The 15079-nt window shown below is 38.8% G+C and overlaps 1 protein-coding gene across 2 annotated transcripts; it reads right to left on the bottom strand.

The window, feature by feature from the left end:
- Positions 1-3353: 3353 nt before the first annotated feature.
- On the bottom strand, positions 3354-14712 carry si:dkeyp-61b2.1 (uncharacterized). Of its 2 annotated transcripts, none has more exons than XM_053483564.1 (10): positions 14542-14712; positions 14289-14468; positions 12449-12491; positions 10949-11053; positions 10652-10832; positions 8596-8804; positions 8337-8489; positions 6401-6420; positions 6135-6303; positions 3354-4507 (listed from the first exon to the last, which is right to left on the bottom strand). In XM_053483564.1, exons 2-10 carry the CDS (start codon positions 14340-14342, stop codon positions 4287-4289), a joined length of 1155 nt encoding a protein of 384 aa, XP_053339539.1. In that variant the 5' UTR covers positions 14343-14468; positions 14542-14712; the 3' UTR covers positions 3354-4286. The 2 variants fall into 2 exon arrangements, with proteins under 2 accessions (XP_053339539.1, XP_053339540.1); XM_053483565.1 differs by having other exon boundaries at positions 6135-6300.
- Between the last annotated feature and the right edge of the window lie 367 nt (positions 14713-15079).

The following is a 15079-nucleotide window of genomic DNA, read 5'->3' as shown; positions in this document are numbered from 1 at the left end:
ACTGCAGTCGCGGCAAAGACCGTCTTCGTAGCTTCAGTTCCTATTATGGTAAATGTTGTTGTTCGTCTGACATTTTATTTGCTTAATATTGAGATCCATCAGATTATTTTTATGATGTTTTCACAAAAAAACAAGCAAACCAGAATTATGTTAAAAAAAATGACTGGAGGCGAACGAGAAACGAGATCTGTGTGAAAGGGAGAACCGGTGCGCCTTGCACGGATGTGAAGTTTTGAAACGTGTTATGTGTGAAACCTGTCAACCGAGAGATTTTAATAAAAACAGAAGCTATCAATAGGGTTGTGAAATGAGATAACTGTGAAACAGTTATAACTGGTAGCAAATTTGGGAGAACAGCAAGGTCTGCGCAATGCTGCTTCAGCCAGCCTTTTGGCCCCCGGGCTGAGAGGTTTCATAGCTAGCCCCGTTATGAGTCTCATAAGTGCAGCGACTAACGTTATGTTTGTCTACAGTGCAAAATGTATTAGTTTTTCTTGGTGTCGGGCCCCATTCTGAGCATGAAAACACAACAATATTTATGTTATTAACAGATGATAAAATCACTTAAGCTTACTAGTGCATAAACACAAAGTCAGCCTAATTACTTTTATTAACAATTATACCCACAAAGAGACTTCTAAAGTGAAAGAGTTATTAGACTAAACAATTATAAAGTTGCATGAAAATTTGATTCCACTCTTTGTTACCAAAAGAAAGCATGTCTGCAGAAACACCAATAATTACTGCAAGTACATAACTAATTAGAGTAATGGCTACTTCTATGGCCTTGATAAGCCCTTGGTTTCCAGTTGGTACCGCTGTTTGTTGTTCTGCTTCAGCTCATTAATGAAGTTGATGTCCTTTCTTCTCGTTTACAGCTTCATGGAATCCAGTTAGTGTCTTAATCTTTTTTTTAAATAATTCCTTACCATAACCCTTGTTCTCTCATCCTGTCCCACATTTTGACCTAGCTAGCCACAAGCTTCACCTGTTACTCATATTTAAATACGTCAAGTGACAAAACTTTTCCTCTACCTTTGATAGGCTGCTGTTTTATGAAGGTTGGTCATATGTAAATTGAAACAGTCAGCAGCCACCGTATATTGTATGTATATTAAGTGATGGACAAATTAGAAAAATCACAAAACAATTTGATTTTTTATTAGCTGATAGGCCCCAGCTGGCACTGTGATATAATGGTTAGCACTGGGGTCTTGCACCTCCAGAGTCCAGGGTTCACATACCACCTTGGGTCTGTGTGCTTGAAGTTTGCATGTTCTCTTCTAGGTACTCTGGTTTCCTCCCACAGTGCAAAACATGCAGAATAGTTTACACTCTCACATTTATTTTCTGTTTTTAAAATTTTTTGTTTTTTAAATTGCTTCTGTGTCAAGGTCTTACTTAGCTGCGTACCCTACAGCGTACCCTGATGTGCAAATTGTCAAAAAATTTAAGTACACATCATGCCAACACTGACCCCGACAAATGTGCTTTTCTTTTTTTACATTTTTAATTGAGTTGTACATCCTCACTGTCTTCTCTTGTTTTTTTTTTTTTTTTTTTGCTTTTTGTTTTAGAAATACAGTTAAATTTTGGATTGTGAGCATAATTCGTTCCAGAAGCCTGCATGTATTTCCAAGCACTCATATATCAAAGCAAATTTCCCCATAAGAAATAATGGAAACTCCATTGATTCATTCCACAACCCAAAATTTGCATGCAAAAATAATTAATACAAAATTAACAAGAGAAGAACTAATGGCTCATTTGTGATCACGTTGCACTCGGCAGACAAAGCTCTTGCTACTATTTAGTTCATTAATGTGTTTATCAATTTAAAATTTATTTTAAAAAATTTGCTCGACTTTTAAAACGCTCGCAGACCAAGTAACTTGCAATTAAGGTTCCACAAGGTACAAAACCTTTTTAATCATTCTGGTATAAAACACATTATTGGTAATAAATAAATAAATAAATAAAAAGTTTTATTCCATGAAGAAATTGTTTAATTGGACACTACTAACCCTTCTGGAAACGGTGTAGTTACTTAACAGTCGAATGATGCATGGAGTGCCAAGAGGAATTTCCAACAGGGGAATAGAATTTTTTTTTTGCTGAAATAATTACCAGGAAAGTCTGAGTAATGTGAACATGGATAAATGTAGCATTCTGTCCAGTTCACAGAGGAGCTTCTGTGTTGTATGAGCAATGGACAAAATTAGGATTTGGGAGATTGGATTGAATTTGTGGATTGAACAGTTTACGGGAAATGTACCATGAGGCAGCAGTAAAACTTGAAACAGTAGTCTGTATAGAGTTTGTGCTTTAGTTTTATTCATGTGAAAATATACAGACAACAACACCAAACTCTTCTTGGTAACATACTTGGTGTAAGTTGGACGTTTATTTCATCTCAACATATTCTCAGTAATTTAATAAACAAAAAGCTAAGCCTTGGAAAATATCTAACAAAAAGCATTTATACACCTATTATTTACATATGCTAATTTTGTCTTTTTGCAGCACACTAATCCTGGACTTTTTGTCCATAGCTGTGTAGCTTTATGTGTGCAAAGTGCTCATGTTTTCTCTTTTTCTTTCTCCCGTAACTGTGACTGATTACTCCCAGGTTCGGTTTTCAACACTAGGAAGATGTGTCTTCAACAAACAAATGACTGAATATCAAAAAACTAAAGCGTGTGTTTACACAAAGTAAAATTTCATTTTCTAGATTTACAGAATTAGAAAACTACAGACTATTTAGAACTTTCCCCTTGGCATTTAGATCAACAACAAGGAACAAGTCAGGGCATCTGTATACATGTGGTAAAATCGTTACTATGACGACGTACAGTGCCTTGCAAAGTGTTTATACCTCTTTGAACTTCTCCACATTTTGTCACGTTACAACCAAAAATATAAATGTATTTTATTAGGATTTCATGTAACAGACAAAGTGGCACATAATTGTGACGTGGAAGGAAAATGATAAATGGTTTTCCAATTTTTTTTTTACAAATAAATATTTGAAAAGTGAAGCGAGATATTACACACGTTATATTGATATTTGTGGTTGTAACATGACAATAGGTGAGAAAGTTTAAGGGGTATAAATACTATTGCAAGGCACTATACAGTAGAAGATGTTTATTTAACGTTTAATAAAGGTGTCTCTTTAAAACTGTAACAGGAAAGTCTTCAGGTCTTTTACGGTTATGCTTTCTTAGCTGGTTCAACAAGCTAAAATGTAAATATTCTTATATTTAGGCTCCGTCATGAATAAAAACGGTACAGCAAGTTGCTGTGGTGCTATGCCACAGTGTATTTCGTTCCTGATTAAGGGATATGAATAAACACGATAAATACTCTTGAAATGTCAAAGACCTGGAAAAAGGTTTCTGATTAAAATGAAAACTGCTTCCTATTTACTTCTAAAGAAGTGTCGAACATCAATGCCCATGTGATGGGTTACTGATGACTCAGTCATGAAGTTTCTGTAAATTCCAGACCTGCCAGAAAGCTAATGCAGGGCTCATAAGCCTTAACTGCTCATTGGATGCTGTGCAAAATACTGTGGAAGATGCTTTGGATAACATATATACATACTTAACATGCTTAAAAAAAACCCTAAGTAAATCAATATAAATCTGAACTGTTTGAAAAGAAAAAAAATACAAAGACAACTGCACAGCAGTAATACAGGACAGGAGCTGCAGCATCAGAATCTGTCCTCGGTCCCGCCAGGACTCGACAGTAACAAGCGGCTGAGACATGCAGGTTAAAGTGAATGTCGCTTTTATCCCACATTTGAGGTAGGTATTTTTAGCGCTGCGTGCCTGTGCACCCACACTTCCTCAGCAAAACGTGGCCTGCCACCTCGCTGTCTGTATGTCTGTCTGTCTGTCTATCTGTCTATCCCTATAACTCAGAGGTAAATCCCAGACTTAAACACAAAGGTGCTTTAGGACTGTCAAAACTAAACAGATAATTCCATTATTATCATAATACAAAATATTCTATTACATTAATATTTATAGTACATCATTTCACTATAGCAACCTGGGAGTTTTTCTTACACCATCACTCTTTTCACACCGCCTCCCACACTGAGAAAAAAAAACCCCTGAAAGTCTCAGTGCTGCACAAACAAGAGGGCTTGCTCGCAGTGAAATTTGTCTCGCTGTTGTAACAGGACGGCTTTCTCACAAGCCACGGGCCACAAAAGCCCCCTGGTGACTTGTTTGGCCTGATCCTGATTTGTGTATTCCGTCGCCCGAGCCGACGTCTCATTTACTCGTGGCTGGGACCGGGATGCTGAGCTCCTTGCCAAGCTCCTCCTGTGTAGCCAACCTAATGGAGTCTCCGTCAAAGCTGGATTCCTGCTGAGGCACGCTCATGAGGCGGGTGACCTCGCCGCCGTCTTCCCCGCTCGTCTCTGCCTCCTCCTTTTTCTCATTTGAGTTCGAGCCGAGGATCACCATCCCGGGGGAGTAGATGAAAATAGATCCTACAGTGACAAGAAGCACTGAATGTGATTCAGCATATAACCTGCAATATGATTAACAGTCCATGTGGTCTAAAAATCTGGAACAGAGAAACCAAACACTTATGTTTTTACTATTACAGTCACAGTGAAAACCTGAATAAATGTTTTTTTTTTTTTTTTTTTTCGAATGGAAATGTTTCAAGTGAGAGTTGCAGATACTGTCGTTTCAGTGCCTTAGTCACCGCTGAAATCTCGTTAGGAACTACAAATTCTCACTTCTGTAACTTGACCCTTGTAGTTTCGGTCTCTAACCACAAAAACAGGACTTGTGTTCAGAAATCATGCTCTAGTTTGGCCGATATGGCTGATACAACAGGAAACGATGTTTCGTCTTGGCGGGGCTCCTTTTCAGGATGTCCAACAGCCAAAGTGTGTGATTAAACATACAAAGGTCCCTGCTACACTATTGCACTTGTTCCGGCGTTTCATTAGTGCTTGGATACCATCAAGGTGGAAAGATTTCTCAGCACACCAGAGACTTCCTGCGCCACATCTAAAACATTAGCCTCTCGGGGTCTTCTTTAATGGAAAACCTTTATTCTGATTGGATCAACAAAGGCGTTCTCTTTTTGCAGGACAATGCACAACTTCATGCTTCCCACCACAAAAATTGCAAGTTACAGGAACTGGGCAGGAAGTTATTGCCACATCCCCCATATATTCCTGACCTTGTTCTAAGCCATTTCCACACGGTTGAACCATTAAAGCAGTTCCTGGGAGGCCAGTGTTTCAGATGTCATAGCTCCAGCGTGAAAAGAGAGAAAACTTTCCACCTTCATATTATCCAAGCACAGGTGAAACTGTGAAATAAAAGGATTTTTTACTCTCAGACCTGTGTTCTGTTATTCTGCACAAACCTGATCAGATCTGAACCAGTTGGCACCCGTGTGTGATTGGATGTTTCAGTTTTGTTAAAGCTCTATCACATGACCTTCTTACTTTTATTCATGCTCCTCACCTGTGTATAAAATGATTATCTCCTATTTAATATTTCCTATTTTAAGATTACAAAAGACAAAATGTATGATAATTATAATTATAATTTTTTAAATAAAAATTTATAATAAATTTCAATCTTGAAATAGTTTTTTTTTTTCAATAATTTAACATTCTAATTTTTTTTCTCTTAAATGATCTGTATTTAAAGCTTGGGTAAAAAAAGATGAGTAAAGGTATCTAGAAACAGGGTTATCATGTCACGTTGGCTCACTTTCAAGATATTTTCACTTGCTCAAAATAAGGGAGGCAGTGGGTTAAGGCTGACCCACTTAACGATCGGAAGTTGGTGGGTTCAAGCGTGGTGTGTTCAAGCCCCAGCCCTTGAGCAAGGTCCATAACCCAGTCTGCTCTAGGGGGCGCTATATCCTAGCTGACTCAGCACTCTGACCCAGCCTCCTCACCGAAATCATTTCAGTGTGCTTTAAAACACGTGACAAATAATTTTATCTTATTTCTTACCTTATTATTGTATTCAAAATCTCAGTTTTTCGGTGGTTATCCGGAGATTAATGAGCAAGGAATTTTATGTAGCAGGACCTACAGGAATTTGATCTGATTACTCCTGAGCTAATCGATACTCCTCCCTTACCGACAGTGTTGTTGATTCCATCGGCTTTTCCGACATGCTCCATGGTGACCTGCTGATTTTTCCCGGGGAACGAGCCCTGACCCGGAAGTGGATCTCTAACAACGTCAGGGCCATCGCTAACAGTTAACACGTTCTCCACGTTGGGGTTAGCCGAGGGCAACACGGGCTGCTGTGAAGAGTGAGAGCAAAGCAGAAAATAGCTGTGTGAAGATTGTGCGTGTCAGCAAAAAGATGTGCAATACTAAGCGAAAAAAAAAGTCACTCACATATCTTGCAATAGTCAGACCTATAGAGACAATGAGAGAACAATAGTGAGATTCTGCTCAGCGTGTCCTCTTCTCATAAATGCATGATGATTGATTTAAATATCGCATTGTCATAAAATGAAAGTTCGCCCAACATGGCCAAGCTGAACGTGTTAAATGTATTACTTCGAGCACTCCAGTGGTTTCTCAGGTTGTCTCAAGCATTAGCTAAGGATGTAATTCTGAAACTCTATCATTGTGAGCTTTAATGGGAAAAAAAAGCACGTGAGTTCTGAGGCAATGCGGTTTACAGTAAGAGGCAGGCAGAGGGAGATTCCAGTCTACGTGCTGAAGAGTTTGGGGTTTATTTTAGGCAAAAAAGCATGCATAAACACAAATGATAAACAATCATTTCTGCTTTTGACTTTTTGTTTATCAAGAATATTATTATGCACACCGGATGTTTTCGTTGCATTATTCATTTCCTTAAAATAAAAGTCCATATTTCTGCTGATCAGACTAGTGTGGGCATTAGCGGAAGGACACTTTGCAGGATAGACATTTGACTTAGACATTCGATTTTTTTATATGTACAGTTTCATTTCCATACAGCAGCTTAAATGAATAAGACGATGGCGAGGATACACTCTCCATCTCCTTGAGATGTCATATGGAAGAAATTATAACGGGGAAGCGTTCCTCGTCAATTAATGCGGTTATAATTTGTTTTAGTGTACACTGTAGAGGAGAAAAGACAAACAGTCCTGAGTGTGTTGAAAAGAATATGAGTGAGCACCAGGAGTGAGCACAGGGATTTATTTATTATTGCAGCAGCAGCTTTTAGGAACAGACCTAAATCTACGTCTATAAAACGTCCATCAATATTCCAAGCTCTTTTTTTTTTTTTTTTGTCTTTTGATGGTTAACCTCCTGATACTCTACTGTTGTGCACATTGCATTTCCTCTTCATTATTACTCTTTATTAGGACCTAATAATAAAAATAAACTATGACCTTCTGCAAAACATAGTTTTGAGAGAAACGTTCTCATAAGACGACCTCTGGTTCTCAAGAGGTTAGGTTTGAAAACCACACGTGATCCATCCATCTATCCTTCATGAGAACTGTTGTAGCTGAAATAGATTCCTTGAAATAGATAGGGTATGGCTGACCATAGCTGGAAAAGTATGTGGAGTGTTGAACACCTCTTCTGAAACCATACAACTGCATAACAGATGCCACATCTACAGTAAGACTATTTTACTAGATGCTGGAGTGTTTCTGCTGGGATTTGAGTTCATTCACCTACAAGATTCACCCCATGAGTGAGCCCAGGTGCTGATGCTTGGAGGTTGAGGAGGATCCAGTTCCAGACCAAGCTGCTCACTGAGGATGAATTCAGTCAGGGTTATGTGCAGGACGCTCGAGTTTTCTACTTCATCTTTAACACAACATGTTGTCTTGCTGGAACAGGTTCCAGTTCAGGGAAATCGTGACACTACACTACCTAAAGAGAATCTAATCAGTTGTTTACTTCCAGCTGTGTGGCAGCAGTTTGAGGAAGAGTCGCATGTCGGCGTGAAGGTCAGATGTCCAAATACTAATGGGGGTAACCAATGTCCTCATCCTCCCACTGAATATCGTCACTGCAGCTACTGCTGTTGAGGTGCTTCATTGTTGTTAGGCTTTTTGCTGATCCTGAACATTTATTATGTATATAATAATGAAAAATGAATACAGTGATGTGCACGTGTTTTGAAAAAAAGTTCTTCACATTCAGATATGGTGTCCGATCTGCATCAAGGACTAACTTTAAAAAGATCAGACCTGTTTAGATTGAAATCTGGATTTGTGTCACTTGTGAGAGTATCCAAAGTGTGAAAAACACAGCAAAATAAATGAATAAATGAATAAAGATGTAAATATAATTGCAAACCATCTGATATGTAGGTACACACCTGCCCACTCGAGCTTGTTCTTGATGGCTGCGCTTTTGCACTTCAAGGACAGACATGACACCACACACAGTAAAATAAGCAGCAGAAGCAAGAAGATCCAAGTGGTCTTCGGAATGGCCTCAAGTGGTAAAACAGGGCCCTCTGTTGGAGGAACTAGAAATAAAAAAAAAAAACACTCATGATACAAGAAAACACGACTCCTGCTCTATGGTGTCTGCTAAAATGAAACAAGCTCGGGAGGGATGTGGAAAATACTCACAAAATGTTAATCTAGTCACGTCACTGTACGTTCTCATTTCTATTGGACTGGGTGTGACTTCGGGATCCGTGTCTGAAAGAGGTGTAGACGTGTTGGGTGCGGTCAAGGTGTTCGGATTAGGAGGTGATGTCAGAAGGTAAGGTTTTCCGCACACGCGGTCAGCAGTCGAAGATCCTTCTTTAATCGTCACCATCCCTAATTTGGTACAACTGACACACAGAGAGACAGACAGGGATAAACACAGAGCATGTGAGATGTAAGCGAAATCATTTTCACACCTTGTAGGTGTTGGGGTTTTCACAGAGCACACCTACAGTGCAGCCCGTGTATGCTGGAGCATCAAGAGTCAGTACAGTGTTTTGATTGCTTTTAGATGTTATCTTGTACAGTTGAAGTGTTCCATCTAATAGAGGTTACATTAATACTATTCTTAAAGTCATTTAATCCTGAAATCTTTGCTTTGTGATTCAAATGAAGTGGTCCTGTGATGCCAATGTTAACGTATATATCCTTCATTTGAATCCAAATCGCAGGCTAAGAGAAGAACTGACGAACTCGGCAGAAAATCTTCTCACAATCAAGTCACGTGACATCCATGTGAAGACCTCGGTAAAATATTTTCCACGTCATCTCTTTTTCCACTGCCTCTATAACAGGCAAAAATTTGGATAAAATGACAGAGCACAAGTAAGTGCACTGTCTGTTTGAAACGTCACAAGTGTAACGTCGAAGTGCTTAAGCGTAGAAAAGGTGTAAAGTCTAACGGATTATTGGAATGAGCGTGAACTGAAACCTACGTTATTAGAGTTTAGTCATATGCGAATGAGTTGACTCCGTGAGCTCTGGATCCATGCACTTGGGTGATGAGCCATCTCCTTTAACCTCAGGGTTTTTTTTTTTTGTTTTTTTTTGAGAGGTTTATTTTATTTAAAATACTTCTTGTTTTTTTTTAGTACAATTATAAAATCCTAAACACAAGCTAATTACAGGCTTAGATCGGCAAAGAACATCAATCTTTTTTTGTCAAAATAAAGAACGGCTAGACAAAAAAACAAGCAATGAGTAAAGATAACTCTTATTGGTAAGTCAAATGATATAACTCCAAAAAAAAAAAAATGAAAAGAGATGATATTCCTATCAGACTACACATAGAAATGTTATCTCTCTTCAAGTTTTAACTTCAGTTCGTCCTGACCCAGTTCTTTCAGATTGATCAGATATTGGTTAACATTATATATCTTTAATATGAAGCGATATATTTATTGGTGTTCTTAAATTGCCCGTAGTGTCTGAATGAGTGTGTGTGTGTGTGTGTGTGTGTGCCCTGCGACGAATTGGCACCCTGTCCAAGATGTACCCCACCTCGTGCCCCAAGTCTCCTGGGATAGGCTCCAGGTCCCCGCGACCCTGAATACAGGATTAAGCGGTATAGAAGATGAGTGAGTGAGTGAGTGAGTGAGTGAAAGTGACTAAAGCGATACATTTACACTTTCATGTTAATGAATGTTTTCATTCTGCTCTTCTCCTAATCCGTGGGAACAGGAACCCAGGTATCTTAAATTCTTTTTTCTCTTCTTTTTCACACATCTGGAAAGTAAAAGCAGGACACCTTCGCTTGCAGAAGTGAAACTGAATCTTGCTCATATAGGGAGACTATGTAAATGCGTCCGAAATGAAATGAATCCGAGAGAGAGAGAAAGAGAGAGAGAGAGAGAGAGAGAGACTAAAATCCACCTGACGCAGTTGTTTCTGTTCATATTAACACATCAGTCGGTTCAGCACAAGGCAGATCTAGTTTTGGTGTAGAGTGTTACCGTATATATATACTGAGAATTCCTGTAATGAGCAGCACATGAGTGATGAGAAAACTCCCATACTCAGGGAATTTCAGAGATGTACTCATGAAGTTGGTGGGCAGTGGTGGTTCAGATCCTGGCCTACTGATTGGCTTAGGCTGTACACCACTGTATACTAATGTTAGCCAGATTCGCCTGGGCGTTAGATCTTAGTCATAGTATAAACAGAAGATTGTTTTCCCTCAAAATGCCATACTTACTTGGTGTACTGCTGGCAGGAGATGTTTAGATTCGGTGTTTTGGTGAAGCCGTTGGTGCACGGCTCACAATCCCTCCGGCAGGTCAAGATCACGGGACTTGAGCAGTGGAAGCCGGCTTTGCACTTGCAGCTACGGTCACTTGTCTTCGTGCATTTGGTTATTTCAATCATGTTTTGCTTTACTGCACACGCACAAACACAGACACACACACACACAATAAGTAGACAAACGAGACACACACACACACATTATCTCTGGTATATTTGCAACATGTGCTTTGCTTTTTCACGATCTTACCGTTACAAGATGCCGTGCACGTGTTACACCTAGGCACTCCGTTCCTCTTAGCCCAGTACTGGTCATTCTTACATGGCACGCACTTACAGTTTTCAGAGATAAAGCCTGAGTGGAAGAAGAATACACTATAGTCATTTTTTTCTTTTTAAATACTATACAGCGTAAAATTTATACTTCAGTGCTGCTCTGCTCTGAGGTGACACTGCTTGGTTTTGGTTCTTGATATCCCACATTGCACATAACTCTTGCTATGGTAAAGCTTTCTCTATAGAATGAGTCTCCAGTGTTAGCTCGATATAAAGGTCTTTTCCGTGTAAGCTTTTTTTTTTTTTTTTTCTTTTTTTTTGCAGTTTTCTCTGTAGGAAGCTATGTTTCATTGAGAAAAAAAGATAGTGATGCTTGGAGGTTACAGCTGCTGTAACACAAATGACAACATGCATCAATGGACGTTCAATGATATTAAGTGTACGTACTGTATAAATTGAAAAAATGTGCATTGTAATAAAGGGGGATGGCAATGCCGTTATTAGAAAAATAAACAAGTACTAGTATGCACATTCATGTTTTGTTTCTTACTAACGTTGCTCAATCGTCATAACACAACTAGCCATGAAGCTGCCACCTGCACCACGTAATGACTGTACGCAGTGTCTGGAAATGACTAGCCAAACTTTTCTTTTTCAAGAAGCACAAACGGCCAGCTCAGAAAACCAACGCTGACAGTAAAATCAAGCGTTTTGTGTGACATGGAAGTCCGTTAGTAAACAAGATGAGTATTACAGATGAGCAGATTAGGCTGGAGAACACAGCACAGCAACGCTCCTGACTCAGAATGGGTGCAATATATGTACAAGTCAACTCTTGGTCAGTCAAAAGGGAAAAATGTGGTCTTCATTAGAGTAGTGTGTTCTATACTAACTTTAGAAGTTAGGAGTGGGTCAGTGAAATAGAGAGAGAGAAAAAAAACAAGCAACTGTACAAACAACTTGTTTCTTCTTCACATGGTTTTTCTAGATAAACGGCTGACTCAGATAGTGTCAGAGATAACTCTAAAAGCCAGGCACGCATCCATATCTTCAGGACTTCAGTGTTGCATTTAGCCTTACGTGGGCAAAAAAGGAGAAGTGCTTCATCTTTATTTGAAGGTCAGGGTCATTTTCTATAAAAGGCCTCTATTTACATGCTGCTACTCTGTGATATTTCCTTTTATATACACATATAACTAAAGGGGATCTGTGTGACACTAAAGCGTTCTATTCATGAGTCCAGAGGAAAAATAAAAAAGGTCGAATTGCTTTGCATGTACACTCCAAGCTGAGTTTGGATTATACCCTCATCTATTTGGCGGTTCTAGGGAAATATCAATTGCGTTAGTGCAAAATTTATGAAAACATTTATGATGACTGTCATCCTTAAGATAAGTGTTTACAGCAACAGCGAAAACACATACAAACAAATACAATTACTAATCGTTCCACTGAAGTTTCTGAAAAAGCCTACCAGGTTCACATTCCAGACAAGACTTCGGGTTTCCTGGAGGGATCTACAAGAAAAAGAACAACAAGTCAGTTGATTCATCTATTATTTAGCTTTTGAGTCAATCCTTACTCGGTGAGGATTAACACAGTAATAAAAAACAAAAACAGGCATGAGTCTTGGGTCGTTCCGGGGAATTTGCATAACATACTCTTAGATGAAGTTTAGACCTCGCTGTCAATTACAATTAAAATTACAGCATCATAAGTTTTGCAATCAGTTCTCTTTGACGCTCTTCCTGGCATTACTCCAGCAAATGCACCACCAAACCGCATTCATTTGCGAGTTAAAGGGGTGAAGGCATTTTCCCACACAGTGCTGCTTTAGACACAGCTTTTGATTAATGCTTGTCTCGTTCACTAAATTCAATATGCAGCCAAGTCTGCACAATGCACCTCGCTGTCTAACGTTTAAATGGTCTAATTAAGACAAACGAGTTAGGGAACTCCACAAAATGATGCATAAAAATTTTAAGGAAACTTTGTGGCCTCTAGATTCTTGACAAAATCTTTAAAAGAACAGAGCAAAACCGCACAACTAAAAATAGACTTGATGCAAAGCTTGACCCTTGGTCTAGCCTTAAAGGTTTTGTGATGTGCATGTGCAAAAATAATTACATATATGATAAAAAAGGAACCTAAGCTAAAAAAAAAAAAAAAAAAAAAACGTCCAACACATTAGTCTGAGATGCTGATCTGTTTTAGAAATATCTGGCAGCAGATCACACAAGCAAGAGATGTGGTCAGATCAAGGGACTGAGGGCTAGAAATGAGTGTGAATTCTACCAGTAAGTCTCTATTACACAGTCACCTAGAATCATCTCTGAAATGCCTGGAAATTCTTTGATGCTTTAGAGTAACCTACATAGTGTGTAGGAAATGGCTGAGTATGAAAGGCAGGATGTCCCAATAATCTCTATGCACAGAGGAGATTTACATCTTATTATTGAGTTATTAGATGCATGACACCAGATGTCAGTTGATCATGAGTAGGAGAGACAGTTGTGTTTGGTTAGAAAGAATTTGCAATGATGGTGTAAAGAAATCGACAAAAAAAAGTGACCTGGACCAGTTTGCATGGACACTTTTTAGAACACCCTGTCAGCAGATAAGATGATGCAAGTATACAGTAAGTCATTCATTAGAAAAATGATGCTTGACATCCTTCCTTCCTTTCATCATAGTAACATGAACAGAAATGGCTCGTGGTCGTTCACACGCACACACACACACACACACACACACACACACACATATATATATTTTTATATATATATATATATATATATATATATATATATATACACAGTATATGCACACACAGTGTCGGACAAAAGTATTGAGACGAAAATGCAATTCAGTATTTATCATTCTGAAACTTGACAAGAAAGATTGAGGGAAACTCGAAAGAATGACATCGATCAATATTTAGTATGAAATCCTATATTGTCTAAAAATCATGCACAGAAGAAAGTTTCCCGCTCCCACATACATTACCACTTTCCAACAGTTTGCTTTTGGCTTAAGGTCTGGAGATGGTGACCCAGGCTACGGCTCCAGCAGATGAACATAAAAAAAAAATTCACTAAATTTGCAGGATTTTCTCATCCTAGATCTAATGAATGACATGACCTGTTTAGTGTTCATGCAGAACTATAACACATGGCATGGTGTGCTGTTGTTGATGTTCTAACGGTATTACAGGTCATTCCATTCAACAGATGTTCCAGATGTTAATGAATAGAGCGTCACTCTATTAATCAATTAATCAATCAATCAATCATGAACAAGGATGGAGAGCTTACCGCAGAGAACAGGATAGAAAGCCCCAGCCAGAGAAAAGCTGACCATCTCCTCATGGTGAGCAGGGATCTCGGTTAGATCTCGGCAGCTTCATAAAAACCAAATCCGCTCGACTTGAGTGTGCATCTGTTCCAAGTTTGCCGCGCTATAAAGAGTTTTCTCCCGCGGTCACGTGGTTCCAGCTAAAAATAACGCGCGCACATATGCGCGCGCACACACGTACAGACTTTATAAAGAGACACTTTTCGTTCTTACCTCCGCACTGAGAGACTGAAGTAAATACCACCAAACCCCCGAGCCTCGACAGACAGTGCACGCTGCCTTCTCTCTCCTATTCAGACTACAACTATTCCACACAGCATTACCTCACCTGTGCCCTCCAGTAAAACTTTACTGTCAGTCACCATCTCATTATTCACATTATGGTTTAGTCATTCCATCACCTTTACCCTGAATAATAATTAAAAAAAAGTTCATTTCATATAAATCTACAGCTGTAAACTACCATTATCATTTGACTCACACACTTTAAGGAAACACCCTGACCTTTGTTTTATATATATATATATATATATATATATATATTTTTTTTTTTGTACTGCTGTTTGGAAACACTTACTGCTTTTCCTTCAGCATGTCTCTCTCTTCCACCTGTTGCATGTACTTCTGCTCTGTTCGCTTGTTTAACAGCAGATCTCATCTCATTACTCAAATATTGTATTCACTGTAATATAATAAGGGTTTATTAGACCTCATAAGAATATTTCGATTTGACAAAACAGCCCAAATTGTT

This window comes from Clarias gariepinus, chromosome 23, assembly GCF_024256425.1.
Source record: "Clarias gariepinus isolate MV-2021 ecotype Netherlands chromosome 23, CGAR_prim_01v2, whole genome shotgun sequence".
Classification (NCBI taxonomy): domain Eukaryota; kingdom Metazoa; phylum Chordata; class Actinopteri; order Siluriformes; family Clariidae; genus Clarias; species Clarias gariepinus.
Note: the sequence above shows the minus strand (reverse complement) of the source record. Positions and strands in the feature narration are given on the sequence as shown.